We start from the raw sequence: 19725 nt of genomic DNA, 5'->3' as shown, positions 1-19725 counted from the left end.
AAAGACTTATTTATTTGAGAGAGCAAGTGAGCAAGCGTGGCGTGGGGTGGGGGAGAGGAGAGAATCTCAAGCCACCACTGCTTTTTCCTACAAAATGTCATCACCCGAGACAGAAATGCTAACTATTAAGCAATTAAGTCCCTACCCATTGTCCCTCCCCCAGCCCCGGTGACCTCTAACAGGTCTCTAATTCTTCAGGCTCTAAGCATTTGCCCATTCCAGGTACTTCATATAAGTTGAATCACACAACATAGGTCCTTTGTGTCTGGCTTATTTCACTCAGCATAATGTTTCTGAGATGCATCCATGTTGTAGCATGTATCAGAACTTCATTCCTGTTTAAGACTTAATAGCATTCCACTGGGTGTGTGTAGAGACCACATCTGATCCATCCATCCACAGAAGGACATTCGGTTGTCCCCACCTCTGGGCTCCTGTGAATAATGCTGTGTGAATACGTGTGTGCAAGTATGTGTTTCAGTCCCTGCTTCCAATGCCTTTGGGTATATGCACTTCAGAGTAGAACTGCTGGCTCAAACGGTAAGTCTATGTTCAGCTTCCTGCGGGGTCGAACCATTTTTCCATAGTGGCTACTTCACATGCCAGCAACCAACAAGGGTTCTGATGTTTCCACATCCTTGCCAGCCAACACTTGTTACTCTCTATATGGTGCCTGTGTGCAGTCGTCTTCATGGACGGGTGAACTAGTTTCACTGTTCTGGTTTGCATCTCCCTAATGATTAGTCATGTTGCACATCTGTCTGAGATCACCAGCTGTTTGTATATCTTCTTTGGAGAAATGTCTATTCACGCCTTCTGCCATTTTTGAATTGGCTTGTCTTCCTGTTGTTGAGTTGTAAGAATTCTTTATTTATTCTGAATACATATATATGATTTTCAACTATTCTCCCCTTCTCTAGGTTGGTGTTTTTACTTTCTTGATAATGTCTTTTGATGTACAAAGTTTATAATTTTGATGAAGCCCAATTTGTATTTATTTTTTCTTTTTTTGCTCATGTTTTTGGCATATGTAGGAATCCAATGTCAAATCCAAGATCATAAAGACTTACCTGTTTTCTCCTAAGAGTTTTATGCTTTTAGCTCCTACACTAAGGTTGTTGACACATTTGGGGTTCATTTCTGTATATGGTGTGAGGTAGGAGTACAGCAACTTTTTAAATCATGGTAAACTTTTCCGAAGAGGCTCTACCATTTCACATTCAGTCAAGAGGGTTCCAATTTCTCCATGCAGTCACTAACATCTGGTACTATCTTCTTGATTACAGTCTTTCTAGTGGGTATGTAGTAATCTCTCATTAGAATTTGATTTCGTGTCAAACAACTGCTCCTGTGCTTGTTTGTTTACTGGCCATTTATATACATCTTCTCAGGTCAAACATTTTTTTGGCCATATTCTTAAATTCAATTGCTTGTCTTACTAAGTTGTAAGCGTTCTTCGTATATATATTATATATATATTACCTGAACATAGTTTCTCCCAATCTGTGGCTTGTCTTTTCATTTTTTTAATAGTATCTTCTGAAGCACAAAAGCTTTAATTTTGAGGTAGTCCAACTTTTTATTGATTTTTTTCTGGCCCGTGCTCTTGGTGTACAACCAAAAACTCCGTCTAATCCAAAAGCCATGCAGATTTTCTCCTTTATGTTCTTTTAGAGGTTTCATAGGTTTGGCTTTTACCAACAGGCCTCTGATCCTATTGAGCTAATTTTTGCATATGGGGTGTGAGGTAAAGGTCTAAGCTCATTGTTTTTCCATATGAATGTTGTCCCAGCACTACTGTATTGTCAAGTGAATGGTCAACTGACTGTAAATGTCAGGATTTGTTTCTGAACTCCTGATTATGTCCCATCAATCAATATGCCAATCCTTGTGCCAATACCACAATGTCTTGACTACTGCAGCTTTACAGGAGGTTTTAAATCAGAGTATAACTCCTATAACTGTTCTTCTACAAGACTGTTTCGGCTATTTTAGGTCCTTTACATTTCCCAATGAGTTTTAAAATCAACCTGTTTTTACAAACAGGGATTTTGCTGGGATTTTGGTTGGGGTTGCACTGAATCTGCAGATTAACTTGAAGAGAATGACACCTTGACGATACGGAGTCTCTGACCCATGACGACGGGCTGTCTCTCCATTTCCTCTCGGTGCTGTCGTGCAGTTTGCAGTGGACAGGTCTTGCACGTACCCTTACTTTGCTGCATTTGTACTTTATTTTTTTTGCTGTTACTCTGAATGGAGCTGTTTAAGTAATTCCATTCTTGGATTTTACCTAAAAACAAAACTGGTTTGTGTATAACTGATTTGTGCTGAAATGGTTTTTTTAGTTCTCATTTTGTTTTTTGTCAAGCTATCTATGAAGAAAGACAGTCTTAATTCCTTTTTTGGGGGTAGAAGGGCAGAGGGAGAGGACAGGGAGAGAGAATCTTAAGTAGGCTCTACACCCAGCTCGGAGCCTGACACAGGGCTTGAACTTACAACCCTGAGATCATGACCTGAGCGGAAACCAAGAGTCAGAGACGCTTAACCGACTAAGCCTCCCAGGTGCCCACAGTTTTACTTCTTTCACTTTTCCTTTCCAACCTGGATGTTTTTCTCCTTCCTTTCCTGCCTCCCACCTTACTGTACTAGCTAGAAACCCGGGTGAAGCGCCTCTGACTTAGGAAGGTAGCATTCAACCTTTCATCACCGTGTGTGGGCTGCTATGAAGTGCTGTGTATGTCCTGTATCAGCATGAGCGAGTTCCCTTCTGTTCCTAGTTCCCTGAGGGTCTCCTATCCTGAACAGGTAGCAGATGCTTGAATGCACTTGCTTTTTTCTTTCTCTTCTGCATTTACTGAGATGACTATATGGGTTTTGTTCTTTATACTGCCAATACTGCATATTACATTAATACATTTTCAGATGTCAAATCAACCTTGCATTCATGGTATAAATGCTACTTAGCTGCTGGATTCGGTCTGCTAGTATTTCAAGGATTTTTGCATCTACGTTCCTGAGGGATATTAATCTATTATTTTCTTGTGTTACTTTTGTTTGCTTTTGATACTAGGCTAATGGTGATCTTTGAGGAGAGAAATCCTCTCCTTACTCAGCTGTAGCTGGAACTCCCATACAGGGTATGTTTTTAAGGCTTAAATATTGTTCTGAGAGAAATATTCACTTCATAATATTTAGAAAAGAGAGAAGGACAATGAAGAAAAGTCACCTGTAAATTCGTTAAGAGATCAAGAGTTACACGCTCCACCAAGGGAGCCAGCCAGGTGCCCCGACACTGAAATGTTTTCGTTTTTGGTTTTCTAAAGTTTTCTTGGTTTTGAAAAGTGATTTATGCAGTGTATAATAGATAATAAAGAAAGGGGAAATAATATCTTACAGAAGCAAAGGTGCCTCATCATCCCATGACCACCTAACACTTTTGCTTAGATCTTACGGAAGCCCATCTTCAAAGATGTGCTATCACATGCACACACTGCTTCATCATCGCATTTACTTAAGGATATATTTTAAATTTTCTAAGATATATTTTATACATACAAAATTATAAAAAATGTTTTATATATATATATTTTAAAGATTTTATTTATTTATTTGACGGAGAGAGACACAGTGAGAGAGGGAACACAAACAGGGGGAGTGGGAGAGGGAGAAGCAGGCTTCCCGCGGAGCAGGGAGCCCGATGTGGGACTCGATCCCAGGACCCCGGGACCATGACCAGAGCCGAAGGCAGACGCTTAATGACTGAGCCCCCCAGGGGCCCCTATGTTTTTTTAAAAAGCAATCTCTATCCCCAAGGTGGGGCTCGAATGCATGACCCTGAGATCAGGAGTCATGTGTTCTTCCAACTGAGCCAGCAAGCTGTGCTGGTATATAAAATACTTTAGGGGTGCCTGGGTGGCTCAGTCAGTTAAGCGCCCGACTCTTGGTTTCGGCCTGGGTCATGATCATGGGGGTCCTCTGAGCCCTGCGCTGAGCCTCACGTTGGGCTTCGCGCTCAGCGCAGAGTCTGCTTGGCCCCCTCTGTCTGCTCCTCCCCAAATCGTGCTCTCATGCTCTCTCTCAAATAAATACATACATACATACATATCTTTGGGACAAAATAGTAAAAAAATAGTTTAAAAATGTCCGTGTGCACAATAAAAATAAGAATCAATGGCTCACAACTGCAGATTTTTATAAAATGTAAGATTTGGACAGTTTCCTACAGATGAGAAAAAAGACTGAAAGTGTGGAATCAGCCTCAAGCAAGCTCAAGAATGTATGCCATTTCCCAAACACTAACACTGCGTGCTACACCGTCCCTGAGTCCTACTCACCCTACTCTCACCCCTGAAGTCTTCCCATCCTTTAACAAGCAATTCAACTTCTGGGCTTCTCTCATTAAAAAATGAAAAAGACTTTATACCTAGAAATATACACACAATTGTTTATTACAGTGGAAGGTTAAATGAATCATATATATCTATTTAACCTCAAAAATTAATTGCAAGAGTAACAGCTTGAAAAAATATATATATTTATTTTTTAAGGAGACAGAAGTTTACTGAATATACCTCAAGGGCAGACAAGACAGCAGGAGAGGCTGTATGCTGGAAATAGTTTATTTTTTATTTCTGTGCTAAACAGAATGTATACTATAAATTACTAGAATAGACTATGAAAATTCACTAAAATTACAGTAATTGTTTTAAGGATGATTTTTTTTTCTCTTTTCACTGTTCCTAAGTATATATGAGGTTAACTTAAAAAAAACTTACAAATGCCCAAAAGATACACCAATTCTACCTCTGAACAATCTTATTATTTCTCTGATGACTAATGCTGTTGAGCACCTTTCTATGTGTTTATTGGCCATTTGTATATCTTCTTTATGGTTTTTCATTTTCTTTTTTTTTTAAAGATTTTATTTATTTATTTATTTGAGAGAGCGAGAATGAGAAAGAGAGAGAGAGCACATGAGAGGGGGAAGGGTCAGAGGGAGAAGCAGACTCTCTGCTGAGCAGGGAGCCCGATGTGGGACTCGATCCCGGGACTCCAGGATCATGACCTGAGCCGAAGGCAGTCGCTTAACCGACTGAGCCACCCAGGCGCCCCTAGTTTTTCATTTTCTTGAAGAGCAGAAACTTTTAAGTTTAATTTCATAAAAATGAGGTCCAGTTTTTTTGTTTATTCTTTTTAATTGTTAGTGGGTTTTTTTGTTTGTTTGTTTTTTGGGGTTCTTTTTTTGGCTAGTACGATTTTAAAAGCAAAAGACTGGAAGCAATCCAATGCATTAGTAGAGAGTTAAGAAGACATGAAGAGAAAACCACAAGACGCAGAATCGTGTGTAAAGATAAGGAAAGTAAGAATTAACTTTGTATTTGTGTGTAAATATATAAAGAACCAAGAAGAGTGTCTACTTGTGGTGGGAGAGGCAGAGGCAGAACGGGACGGTTGGGGGTTTCACTGTGTCCCTCATCCCACTTGCTGGGCTCTAAACCATGTGGATGAATTACCAAACAGAAAGTATATGAAAAATTAGTTTGGAAATATCATCTATAACATTTTCAGGATTAATAACTAGTAGTGTAGTAGTGACAACATACCTGAATAGTTTGTAAAGGATTTTAGGTCCTCTAGACTTATGGGAACTTGTGCACCAGAAATTAATACCTGAAAAAGAAGTTCGATTCATAAATTTGAGGTAGATTTTAAGACAGCTTTTTCGTGTCACGTGACAGCTGTGACCCCAAGCACCGGAGAGAAGTGTACCTGGATCTCCTGCTGATCAAACATTCGCAGCCATTCCAGGTTCACCACGTTGGCCAGGCCCTGTCTGAAGGCCAGACAGTGCTGACGGATCTGCCTGTTCAGCCTGTAGTCAGCGACAAGGTGGATATATGCAATCCTGTTGGCACTGGTGACAGGGATGTCTTTCCCACCAAATTTTAGTTCGACCACCTGTAAATATTAAAATAAGGGTCTGGAAATTCTAAGTATGACTAGAGTAAAACGAAAGCAAGAAACACTGACTTCAAAGAACCTTGACAGCACTGATTTGTACATGAGAATCTAAGTAAAAAGCCACGTGGCTGGTACGCACACCAGTCTCTGTTGGCACAGGACGCACCTCTGATGGCATTCTCCAAAGCTGGGCATCTTATTCTGTCTTTAAGATTGTTAGCCACCAATGCTTTCTCCAAAGCACTAAGGAGTGATGCAGCAATGTAATCGTGGCAACTTTGTCTTAAAAAATTAGGAATCTGGGGCGCCTGGGTGGCTCAGTTGTTTGGGCATCCGACTCTTGATTTTGGATCAGGTCATGATCTCAGGGTCATGAGATCGAGCCCCGCATCGGACTCCGTGCTTAGTGGGGAGCCTGCTTGAGATTCTCTCTTCCTCTGCCTCACCCCCCCCCCCCACACACAGGTGCACACTTTCTCTAAAATAAATAATTAAAAGTTAAAATAAATTATGAATCACAAGGAGCAAAGATATGAACCAAAAATGAACACATGTCCAAAGGGATTCATTCTGGAGAAAATACAGCCTAAGGAATAAAGGTCTCCATCATGTTGTTACCACTATGAAATACTTTATTCTTTCATTATTTTTAAAGATTTTATGTTTAAGCGATCTCTACACCCACCGTGGGGCTTGAACCTGCGTCCCCGAGATCCGGAATCACATGGTCCACGGACTGAGCTGGGCGGGTGCCCCCGAAGTGCTTTAAATAGGACTCAGAGGGACAGCGGTCCATTAGAGATGACTGACCGTCATTCAGATGACTGAATCTCAGAGGACAACCTTCTGTCCTTAGGTAACCATGCTCGCACAGCCTGTCGGTCTAGCACAGAGCTGGCGAGTGGTGCCGGCAGCGCCGAAGCATTACGGGAAGCCCTCGGCGGGAGCTGGGGCCACACGCTGGCTCTCCCCACTCACTGGAACGCCGACGCCCGCAACTCACCTTGCCCCGTGGACTGCTTTCGTCATTAATAAGATGGTGATACTTCTGCTTTGTCTACCTTAGAACTGTGGTTCTGTAAACTCATATAAACCAAAGGTGATTCACAAAACAGCACAGGCAATTATAAACATATCAGCCTCATTTACAAGAATGTACTTTTTAAAATCTGTTTACTCTTCTCAGATGCATTTGGATGAGGCCGTCTGTGCTGAGGATAAAGAACCAGAAAACAAATCCACAATAAGTGAACAAGCCATTCCAGAATGACCAGTGGGTGGCAAACCTCTGGGGGTGACTGCAGGCTATGGAAACCGTGAAAACGTCCCCCTCGTGGTTCTGTCATAATGAAGACAACACCTCCCCCTCTGGACAATGGCATTTCGGCCCGCTTTTTTTTACCACTTTAGAGAAAGGCCATTTTACAATCTGCTGAAGAGCTATATGGAAATCATCGTACACACAGTGGTTACATGGCCATCTCACGCTACAGACGTTACAAAGCTTTATTAGATCTGCTTCTTTCCACAGTACACATTCTAGATGACGCCTCCCTTCTCACTAATTCTCGTGCTCCATGCTGGAACCAGAGGCCTAGGAAAAGCTCTGCACCCACATCTCCCTGCTTGTCTCTGCTCTGGGGAGAGGCCGCAATGCCTCCCGTGCTCGCTGTCCGCTGACGGGCCATCTCTCACCTGGGCCTCGCGCTCGCAGCTCTGTTTTAATGTACAAACTACCACTCCTCACCTTAAGTGGATTAACAACAGGTAATAAATGAGCATGTACTGAGTGATTCGAAGACAAAGGACCCGGGAAACGATCAGGTAAAGGACTTCCAAAGCCCCAGTTACCCTGCCTGATCAGATGGCGATGCCATTTCCAGTGACTGCACAGGGACTGCGCCTCGGTCATCCAAACTCCTCTCTAGGCTACACCAAAACAACTATCTGTGTCTAAAATCACATTAAATCTGTCCCTATTGGGGCATACTGACATCTCTAAGTTTTGGGGGCATATTGACATCTCTAAGTATGGAACTAGAGCAGTTTTTTTTTTTTTTTAAGATTTTATTTATTTGAGAGAGAGAGAATGAGAGAGAGAGAGCACGAGAGGGAAGAGGGTCAGAGGGAGAAGCAGACTCCCCGCGGAGCAGGGAGCCCGATGCGGGCCTCGATCCCGGGACTCCAGGATTGTGACCTGAGCCGAAGGCGGTCGCCCGACCGACTGAGCCACCCAGGCGCCCGGAACTAGAGCAGTTCTTATGTGAAGAGCTCTCCTCCCTGACAGTCCTGAGTCCACCTGCAGAAGGCTCGGGGCCTCAGGTGCTCACTACCCGTGCGAACTCACTTCACCCCCGGAGCCACGTCCATGCCCCCGAAGGTAGGGAAGTGCCCCTGTGACCTGCCCCGGGTCACACAGCACAGCAGCAAGCCCGGACTTTCACAAGGACTCGTGACTCACGTCCACGCTTCGTACGTAACGATGAGCACTCACGGGACCATCTTAGACCCTGAGCACTTTCCTCAGCAAAGATATGTGTACAAATTCGTGGTCTAAAATTTCACCTTTGTTTTTAGGCAGGCTAACAGCCATACTGATTTTACCAAAGAAAACACGTTGGGGAGGAACACTAGTATTTTAAAAGGGGAAATTGATTAACGTAACCTACCAACATAATGAAGTATTTGCATATTAGAAATCTTTAAATCGCAGTATTTTATAAACTTAAACCTGTATAGAGGACTACGTTTTTCGATCTCTCTCTGTAGAAATCCGTAAGACCTCCCCCACAAATTGGCTGCTTTACTAGTGACTTTCTCAATTTTTCCTGTTGGACTCTTTAGTGTAATTATTCCTCTGCATTGTCATCCATAATCTCTTTATTCAGTGGGAATTTCTATGAATAATTGGAACATTGTAACTTCACACTTTTGCTTTTAATAGATTCCAATATTACCAGTGGTGCTTTAATGGAACTCTTACATATGCGACATTTCACTATCACCATCTATTTTAGGAGGAAAAATGGGAAATACTCCCATTAGCAAAGGCCGTGGACAGGTCATTATAAAACTGACTGCCCTGGCGCTTTTATTTCATTTTTTAAATCATGCCACCAGGTGGAGCGAGACAGCAGGGCGAGCGGCATCACTGTGTTCAGCGTCCTCACGCCAGGAACAAACCTCATCTTTCACAAAAATCTGACTTCTGCATGCTGAAACTTCAGCTCTATAAAATGGAAGAGGTGCAAACAAAAGCAACTAAGTAAGCTGCAAGCAAACAGGATGGTTCCGTCCTCCTCACTCTTACCTTTTCTCACGGCGTTGAGGTCAGTTCTCAACAACGCCTGGAGGTGTCCAAGACAGGGAAGCAGGAGACCCAAGGTGTATCATTTCCTATATTCCCACTTAGGGTTTAATCCACACCTATTTCTTCAATAGCTAGTTTTTTCTGTATTTTTTTTTTAAGATTTTACTTATTTATCTGAGAGAGCGAGAGTACGTGCACACGCACAGTGGGGGTTGGGGGGGCAGAGGGAGAAGAGAGGACAATCCCAAGCAGACTGCCCGCTGAGTGCAGAGCCCCTACGTGGGGCTCGATCTCACGACCCCAAGATCATGACCTGAGCCGAAACCAAGAGTCGGACACTTAACTGACTGAGCCACCTAGGCACCCCATTAAATACGTATTTTTTTTTTTTTAAGATTTTATTTATCTGATAGAGAGAGACACAGCCAGAGAGGGAACACAAGCAGGGGGAGTGGGAGAGGGAGAAGCAGGCTTCCCGCGGAGCAGGGAGCCCGATGTGGGGCTCGATCCCAGGACCCTGGGATCATGACCTGAGCCGAAGGCAGACGCTTAACAACTGAGCCACCCAGGCGCCCCAACAGGCAGCTTTTTAAGGGCCAAGAAATAGACTAAAATTCAAACACCACAAAGACAGACATTTAAAAATACCCAGAGAGTTTAGAACTAGGGTGTATAAGTCTGTGTGTGCTTCTTAACTTAGTTTCTGAAGACATCGCTGGTATGGGGGCCATGCAACGGTTCTGCAGTCCAGGGAGGAAGCCAACACAAAGGTCTTACATCTCGGAACGTATGCTAATGTAGACAAAAAAGTATGCCGAATGCCGCCCCCTGCCCCGACCGCCTATTTTAGCAAGTTCCACCTCATGGCCAATCTAGCTCATCTCTACCTCCACCCACTGCCCCTGCTCTCATCATACTGGAAGTAAATCCCAGATGTTATCAATTCTTCCACAGTTCAGTATGTTGTACAAGAACGTTCATAGCATATTCTTCATAACAGCTGAAAAGTGGAAATAACCCAAATGTCCATCAGCTGAGAAAGAAACTGTGGCATCTCCATACAGTGGGGCACCACTCAGCCAGGTAAAGGGATGGAGTACTGGCTCCTAAAACAAGGGAATGAAGCCGGCCGCAGAAGGCCCTGGGCTGTAAGATTCCAGTTAGGGACTGCGTCCAGGGCAGACGGACGCGCAGACAGCACGTAGATCGTGCTCACCTACGCTGGGTGGGAGGGACCTGCTAATGTGCACACAGTTTCTTTCGGGAGACAAAACCATCCCGGATGGAGATGCGGGTGAGGGCTGCCCATTCTGGGAATGTGCTGACCCGTGCCATCCTCTAAAGTGTGCATTTTACCATATGCAAATTATAGCCCAATAATGCTGTCATTTAAAAAATCAGTTTCAATCTCTAACATGTAGGGTTTATTTATTTTTTGTAAAAGGATAAAGGCAGCAAGACCAACCAGACTGATAATGGAGGCCAACAATCGGGTGTCCAAGCACCCGAGGTCCACCAAGACTGGGCAGGGAAGAGAGGGGCACAGGGACCCTCAGGGCTCCAGTCGGGAAGGTGCTAACCGCCACTCCCTGGGACGGAGAGCCAGACAAGCAGCCGCCCCAGGAAGAGAATCCCAGAGCACATCTGTCACAAAGGACTGGGGCCAGGGCATGTGCGTCTCCAGACACCCCCACTCCCCAAGTCTAACCCTCAGAGCACTGGAAAGGCACTGAAGCATTTCCACACAGAAGGAAACCCTCCCCGTCATGTGGGAAGAGAAGCTGGCATCAGTACCAAACCGGCCAAGGGCCTCCTCACCTGTGCCTCTCCCAGGTCGTTGTTCACCACAGTGAAGTTCAGCCCAAGTTCCTCCACATCGCCTTCGTAGCTTTTGAGAAAAAGCAGATTCTTATACACTTCGGGATCTAACGAGGCGAGATGATGGATGTCCACGTCTGCACTGGTTCCAAGCAATTTGGACAGGAAGAAGCCAGCAAAGGGCAATTCTACCAGCATATTTTCATAGAGAGCCTTCAAATGAGACCAAGGAGCAATGATTAGCATTTCAGAGGAATTCTTTTTTCATACTGCCTACAAATAAAAAAGTCCAACTTGAGATTTAACAGAATCCTGACAGCAGATACTTCCTCTTCATAATGATGATGATGGTGGAAGCTAATATTTGGTGAGCACTTACCCTGTGCTAGGCCAGGTTAACCATTCAATGCATGCGTTCAGTGTGTCGCAAATTCTGGAGCAGACTATCAGCACGTTTTAGGGCTGCCTCATAGAATGTGCATACCGATGGAGATGTTCAAGAGCCCCATCTTTTGTGCTGCAACAGCGGTGGGCATGTGTCTTCGGTAAAGGGGTCTGCAGGTGTGTGAGCCCCCAAGAGCTGCTGTAACAAAGCAGCACACGCCGGGGGCTCAGAACAACCGAGACCTGGCGCCTCAGGGTTCTGCAGGCCAGAAGTCTAACTCCAGGTGGCAGCAGGACACACTCTCCTGAAAGGCCTCCTTCTCTTCTCTGATGTTGCCGGCCATAACCCGGTGGCCCCTGGCTTTTGGCTGAGTCACTCGAAACTCTGCCTCTTCGGGGGGCTGTCTTCCCTCTGTGTGTGTGTCTCCCTGTCCTTTCTCTTACAGAGACCAGTCACTGGATTTGGGGGGCCACTCTAACCTGCTGTGACTCATATACAAAGATTCACTTCCAAATAAGGTCAGGTTCACAGGTACAGGGGATTAGGAGGGAACCTCATCTTTTGGGGGGGGGGTCACAATTCAATCCACAACGGTGGGCTGGACTGGCTTGGTGGCCACTCCTCCGCTTGGCATTTGCAGCAGAAAAGGAACACAGTGCGGGGCCGAGTGAGGGCAGCTGTGTGTACCAGGGCTGGATGGCATGCAATTCTCAATGTCAAGAAATACTATTCTTTAGGCTGTTTCGGCCATCAGACGGAAAAAGCCCTCTTAGCACACTGGCCACACAACAGGGGGCAGGCCGGACCCGGCCCACAGGCTGCAGGTGGCCAGGCCCTGTTCTAGACTGAAGAGACTGGGCCTTGGGACTCACAGGCACTCGTGTGGACACGGTGAGCTAGCACGGGGCAGCGCCGGTGCCAAACCCGGATGCCCTGATGCCCGCAGGAGGACCTCTCCACTCTGAGTTACTGTCTACTTTGTGTCCAAGGGCCATGCGCCTGTCTCTTCACTCGTGTACGTTAAAGGATAACTTACATAGAGCAAGACAAACGTACAGCCTGTAAGTGCAGCTTGATGCATGATTGTATTTGACTGTACCCCCCGTGCAGTGGCCACTCGGGTGAAGACGCAGAACATCTCCCCTCCCCAAATTCCCCGCGAGAGCTCCCTCATGTCCTTCAGCCACAGCCTCCCTCACGTTAAGCCTCTCCTGTGGCTGTCACCACGGGTGAGCTGCCACCCCCAGGACTCTACCAATGGCACCAGCAGCGTGTGCCTCCTCACAGCATGATGTTTGTGAGATTCATTGATGTTACTGTCTGTTCTTTTCCGTGAGGCTGTGTAGTACCTCCAGCCCTGGGCCTGATGATGGACGTGGAGTTGTTTCCCATGTGAGGCTAGGATAAACAAAGCTGCTGGACCGTCAGCGTGAGCCTTTCTGTGGATCCGTGCTCACCTCTCCCAGTATAGACTTAAGACCCGCTGACAGGGGAAGCACTGGGCATGAGGTGCACTTAGCTGTATCAGGCAACGACACGCTGTTTTCCAAAACACAACCATTTTCCGCCATGACCAGCAACACAGGAAGGTTCTAGCTGGTCCAGAACCTCACTGATTATTAGCGTTGTCAGTCTTTTTTAAGTTTAGTTATTCTGGTTGGTGCAGTGGGGTATCTCACTATGGTTTTAATTTGCATTTCCCTGATGACTGGTGGTACTGGATAAATTAAGCACTGGTGAATATTACTGTATTAATCTCCAGATTCTCCATCCAGAGAAAGGAGGGGCCGAGTGATGCAGGTTTTCTAGCATGATGTCAGGGTTCATCCTGCACGATAAATACTCCTATGGGCCTGAGGCTGTAAAGTGCAACAAGGAAGCAGAAGTGGGCTGTAAAATTTTCAGAAATGTTATTTTCTTCTAACAGATGATGGACTTGGAAGCCCCTACAAGTCTTGTCAAACCGTTCCAATGAACCTAAGCTACTATGTATTGATGCTATAGCTCTGAGCCAGGCACTGCGCTGAGCACACATCAGCTGTCTCGTTTCCATTTGGCCTGTCTGGAAGATCTCCTAAGTGGAAGGCAAGAGTCACTCTTCTACAGAAGTCTAGGGGGAATCTGGATTTCCATGCCCAAGGCCATTTTTGCTAAAGTAACCGTGGTCTGCAGAGACATAACAATGACAGGGAGAGTGGAGTCGCCACCCCCACTCGGTGGGTGGGGAGCTGGAGGCAGAGCCTCAGGCACACATTCTCACAAACTCTTCTCTTTTGGGGGGATGGCGGGGGAGCCCCGCTTCAGAAAGTACTCAATGAGCTGTGCTATGGATGTATTCAGAGCTTTTCTTTAAGTCACCCTTGAAAGATCCAAGTGCCACCACGCTGCTCCCGGAACACCGCCATAAAACAAACTGTAAACCCAGGGGTAGTTGTTCGGCCGTGAGACCTCGACTTCAGAAGCCCCTCTCCCAGGAGGCCATTCACCCAACCACGTCCACACACGCGAGACGTGAGACACGAGGCTCTGGTGAGACCCACCTGTGCGAGCGAACACAGCAGACTAACAGCTTCCAGGGAGCAGGGGCTCCGGCCCTCCGAGCCTCCAGCCCCTGCGCCACCCTTCATGTTGGGTGAACATGCCCTGCCCACGGCTCCCGGCACTGCCACAGCGTTTAGTCAGCTGGGTCACACCGGATGTGTGCCACTTCCACACAGGCAACAATCAGCGGTGGCGCTAGTCTGTAAACCACTGGTCCTTAAACACACCAAAAATGTACCCCTCGAATGAGTGTTTCCCCTGTCCCTCCTACGCCACTGGAGAATACTCAGGTTCACCTTGAGTGAGACCCACACTTCAAAGTCTTTCCCACTCACAGGACTGGAAGGAACCAGAAAATAGCTACCAAACATCGTCCTGAAAGCAGCATCCAGTGCGCACTGGCTTCTTGTCTCAGGACGCTGCTGACAGACAGTATGAATTAACACTTCTTCCCAAGGTTAACATGTCTAAGGACTTCAGGTTCGCCATCTGTTAACTACGTATTTCATAATATCCCCCTTCCAGCTAAGACTCCAGATGTTCTCTGCCAGGGAAACTGAAGTGTTATGTCCCCGTGCTTTTATTTCTGATTTGAAGACTAACGATTACCCACTTAATTCTGAAAATGTGGCAAAAAAAAGACTTCTGAATGAGAGAATGAGCAATAAGATGGCAACTAGCACTTAACTCATCTACTGATAACGCAAAGAGTTGTTTTGAAAAACCACAGTTTGCTTAAAGTTAAGAATGGCTAAGACTATTAACCTGGAGCACTTAAAAATCCCATTACTTCTACATGAATGATGGCTTCAAAGCCAAGGAGAACATTCTGCGCCAGACGCCATGATTGATTCCAGGTGTTGAAGAAAAGCCTCATTTGTACAGTGGACTTTAAAGTAAACTGGAAGTGTAAATCATGGGATGTTCAATATATAAGGTCATTGTTTGCCACTTCTGCATTAGTAACAATAAACCAGTGAAATTCGTTAAATAGATCAGAGCTACCTGAATTTTAAACAGAAGTCCCACTGTGACTCATAAAATGTAAATGCCTAGGTATAATTTTTTACATAAGGCAGGTTTAAACCTTTAGAGCATTTAATATACAAGCACTAATAAATGATAGCACTAAAAACTATGATTGCATCAGCTAAATGGATTATAAATTAAATTTCCATAATGTATGCAACTGAGATACAAATGTAAGCATAAATCAAGGTATTTTCTAAACACAGGTTAATTATACAATTTTAAAACTGCCTATTTTTTATGCAAAATAATTCACTTAGCATTTTTCACATTGGCCTTAATTCTCAGCCGGTTGCACCACACTTGTTCCAGAAGCACATCAATAACGACTTGTCACGAAAAAAATTGCAATAGGTATATGGAAAAAACCTGTAATGTATTTTTCAACTGTCTGTCTTTTATGAGTGTTTATAGCTAGAAATTGTGCCAAAATGATTTGAAATAAAAAGGATTAATTATAGTAGAAGCCTTTTAATATAAGTGAGTGCAGTCGCAATGCAATTAATGCAAATCGTGGCACTATCGGGAGAATAAATGTGAACCACATGAGAGGCCGTTTCTGTTTGCTGCCAAATAACTTCAGTAATTTACTACATTAAGAATCAATAAAAAAATAATGCTTTTCAAATGCATCTCTATCAATCTTCAGGTAGTTCTAAAGTGAACATTTATAACTTAATCTAAAAACTATATCAGAGTTGTCTTGTGTTAAAGCCACCCTAATTGAGCAAAAAGATAATAATTTTAATTATTTCAGATCATGCTAACCTTGCAGTTTAAAAAAATAAGAAAGAAATGTAACATAAGGACGTGGGCTGATAGTAATATGCTATTTAATAGTTGTGCTTCAACACGCATACCCACGAGTGGAAAACACAGTCTCTGACTGGGATTACAGTGGATTTTCAGGACCATAAGCTCCCACAGGGCAGAAAACACCCCTCATCCTTAACACCCAGGTCTATGTACAACATACGGCATCCAATCATTCAAGAGACACTTATTAAGTGCCAACTATGTGCTAGGGACTACTTTCTACACTGGAATTCTACAACCGTGAATTTCTTCACAAAAACCCATTTCTTCTCTTTTGAGACACTTCAGGTTATGCAAAACTACATGTGTCACGATTCATTTCAAACCCCTGGGTCTTCACAGTCCTCCCCCAGAGATCTTTCCACAGTGCTTGCTGCTTTGGTCAACACGGCGGCAGCGACACTGAATGTCAAGGTGTTAGGAAGCAATGCCCCGAGTTCCCATGTATCTCCCGTGCGCGGTCACCACCCACCACGGTGAGGCAGCCCCTCGAGCTCCACACTCCCTCACACTCTTGGGCACCCTACAGTGCTTCTTCAAATAGTGGTTTGGGGCGCCTGGGTGGCTCAGTCCTTAAGCGTCTGCCTTTGGCTCAGGTCATGGTCCCAGGGTCCTGGGATCGAGCCCCGCATCGGGCTCCCTGCTCTGCGGGAAGCCTGCTTCTCCCTCTCCCGCTCCCCTTGCTTGTGTTCCCTCTCTCGTGTTGTCAAATAAATAAAATAAAATCTTTTAAAAAAACAAAACAACAAAAAACAGTTCTTCAGAAAACCCGTGGGGGAGCCTGGGTGGGAGACGAAAGTTCACTTCTCAATCCTGTTTTCCCTGTTGCGCATGCAGAAACGAAGCTGCGGCGTGGTGAGTCTGACAGCCGAGCGCCGAGGCTCCCCTGCCGTGTGCGCGTTTCCCGCGCGCTTCCAGGCTCCCGCTCCACGCGAGACACGGCCCCCTCGCTCCGCCCGCCCTGCCCACAGACGCGCTTCTGGAAGATCAAGAACCAAAAGGGGTCGCCAAAGTGACACACCGCAAGAAGTAGCTACCTGGGAGTTTCAGGACAGTTGTTACATCCCTGCTTCTCAAAGATTTATCAGGAGTTTAGAAGAATGCCAAGGCCCGGTTAAGGTACCCCACATGGCAGAACCATTTCGCTAACTAAAAGGAAACGTTTTTCAGGTTTGAAGATTCTTTTACCGCACAGGATAGTAAAATATACACGGAAATCTGTCACACTACCGCCCTTGAAATTTGAGGTTACGGACGTCCCTCCAGGGTAAATAACTTAGTCATCGCCAGGTGCTGAGAACCTTCTCCACAAGGTGAGGAGACACAGGACCCCTGTGGCTCTTGCAAAATCACCGCATCATACTGTTTTTTGGTAACAGCTTTATTGAGATGATTCACATACCCGACAATTCACCCCATTTAAAGCGAACAATTCAGTGGCTCTTATTGTGACTGAGTTATGCAACCATCAGCACAATTATTCGTTTTTGAACATTTTCATCCCCCCCCCCCCCACAACAGAAACCCTTTACCCCTTTGTGGTCATTTCTCCCACCCTCCCAGCCTGGGACGATCATTAATCTACTTTCTCACTTCACAGATTTCCCTCTCTGGACATTTCAGAGATGGAATCCTAGAACGGTGACCTTCTGTGATTCGATTTCTCCACGGGGCCTGTTTTGTTCGGCGGTCATAGCGGCTGTCGGGACTTCATTCCTTTCCGTGGCCAAGTCAACTCCTGTAGGATGGATAGACCAATTCTGTTCGTCAGATGACAGACATTTGACTCATTTCTCCCTCTAGGCTCTTGTAGAGAATGCTACAGTGAACGCTTCTTGCCGAACACAGGTTGGCTGAGTCAAAATGTAGCTGTGTAACCGTGGATTGTCCAGTCCATTCTCCCGAGGGCCCCACTGTGTCACATTCACTCTTCATCCCCACGCAGGGGCAGCCCAATTTCTCCACACCCTTGCCAGCACTGGGGTGGTCTTTGTGACTCTCTCCGTCCTCCTGAGCGTGAAGTGGTCTTGCATTGTGGTTTTGATGTGCATTTTCCTGACGACTAATGATGGTGAGCATCTTTTCATGTGCTTATTGCTCATTTATCTTCTTTGGAGAAATATCTATTCAGATCCTTTGCCCATTTTAAAATTAGTTTGTCTTTTTATTAGAGTCCTTTCTATATCCTAGTACAAGTCTCTTATCTGATATGATTTACAAATACTTTCTCCTTTTAGTGGGTTGTCCTTTCAGTTTCTTGACGGTGTTCTTTGAAGCAAAAAAGTTTTTGATGAAATCCAACCTATTTTCTTCTTTTTGTGTTCTTGGTTTCATTTCTAAGAAACCGTACTATTCCTGACAATAGTGCAACGTTTAGCACTGTTTGCAGGATGGGCTGTGCTTTTTTTTTTTTAAAGGTTTTTTATTTGAGAGAGAGAGGGAGAGAGGGAGAGAGAGCATGGGGAGGGGCAGAGGGAGAAAAGTCGACTCTGCTAAGTGGGAGCCCGACACAGGCTGATCCCACGACCCTGAGTTCATAACCTGAGCCGAAATCAAGAGCTGGATGCTTCAGGGACTGGCCACCCAGGCGCCCCGAGTGCTGTGCTCTCTGTACTCCTCAGCACCCTTCCCCTTTGGTGGTGGTTTGCTCGGTCGCACTCTTGCACCAGTGGGAAAAGTGAGGTAGGGACCCCTCCCTGTTTCTGACTGCCACTTCACACCATGCCTGCCACCCCCCGTCCCTGGCACTGACTCTCCTGCTGCTGGGCCAGAGTACCCACGGCAGTTCCTCCCGTGGCTGCCAGCTCCCTGCCCTTGACCCTGACCCCGTGGCCATCGCCTGTCCACTCTCGTGTGCCTTTCTGTCGCTCTGCCCCACGCAGGCACCCAGTCTTCAGGCCTGTCCTGGAAGCACTGCTGCAGGTAACTGAGTGTCCCTCCCGGATCTGATTTCAATCTCCCCACACTCTGAGTCCTTCCTGCCCGGTCCATGTGGCCCCACGGCCAATAATGTCATACCTTGTCTTGTCACCTTCTTGCTGCCCTGCCCTCGGATCCTCATGAAGAGCCTCCTCTCCACAGCCCAGATTTAAACGTTCATGGCTGTACTCAGCTCTTGTGCCCTCGATTCCCCTGTACCCAGCTCGCCCTGTATTATACTTGCCCGGGTTCAACCTGCCGCCACACCTGTGTCTGTGCCTGGATTCCCCCCCATGCCCCCCCTGCAATGATGCTGCCAGCCTCAAGGGAGCCTGAGGGCAGCTGGCAGTCCTGCTGGGCTTCCCTGGCCTGGCAATCCTCACACTCAGCAGGGACCCACCCCACAGCTCTGGGCCCAGCAGGCCGGGGGCAGAGTCCATGAAAAGGCTTGACTGACAAGCCCCATGCAGCACCCCTTATCGCTGTTCTGGGAGCCACTCTTTGAGACCCCTGCCTCCTCCTCATCTCACCGTTGCTCCCCACCTTCACCCGGCCAAAGGCTGCCTACCGCCTCAGGACAGTGGACGCGCTCAGAGCTCGTGGGCTCCCACCTCCCACAACCCCGCCCCACACTTGGCCTCGGCTTCCCGCACAAACTGACCACGCGCGTCCTGGACTGAGCGCCAGAGCCTGCCAGCCACCTTCTCTAGGACGCTCCTTCAGCAGTCCCTGTCTGCACAGCCACATCGGCAGCAAACACACGTGCCTGCTCTCTTCTTGAAAACAACTCAGCTCCATCAAGCCCACACTTTTCAGCTACTGCTGAGATTTTCTTTACACAAAGACTCAAGAGCTGTCCCACCCGCCAACCCTTTCCTCCTGTAACCATGCAGAAGTCGGCTGCGGCGGAGTGCCCCGGTCCTGAGTGTGGACCCACTCCGTC

At 46.2% G+C, this 19725-nt stretch overlaps 1 protein-coding gene across 1 annotated transcript in view; it reads right to left on the bottom strand.

The window, feature by feature from the left end:
• Window positions 1-19725, bottom strand: part of UBE3C (ubiquitin protein ligase E3C) — a 116774-nt gene that overhangs the window by 12375 nt on the left and 84674 nt on the right. Inside the window, exons 19-21 of the mRNA XM_027573611.2 lie at window positions 11093-11305; window positions 5773-5961; window positions 5607-5673 (exon numbers count right to left, since the gene is read on the bottom strand). Coding sequence (XP_027429412.1) covers window positions 5607-5673; window positions 5773-5961; window positions 11093-11305 — 469 coding nt within the window. The remainder of the gene's footprint in view (window positions 1-5606; window positions 5674-5772; window positions 5962-11092; window positions 11306-19725) is intronic.

This window comes from Zalophus californianus, chromosome 12 (genome assembly GCF_009762305.2).
Source record: "Zalophus californianus isolate mZalCal1 chromosome 12, mZalCal1.pri.v2, whole genome shotgun sequence".
Taxonomy (NCBI): Eukaryota; Metazoa; Chordata; class Mammalia; order Carnivora; family Otariidae; genus Zalophus; species Zalophus californianus.
This window is presented reverse-complemented; position numbering and strand designations above follow the sequence as displayed.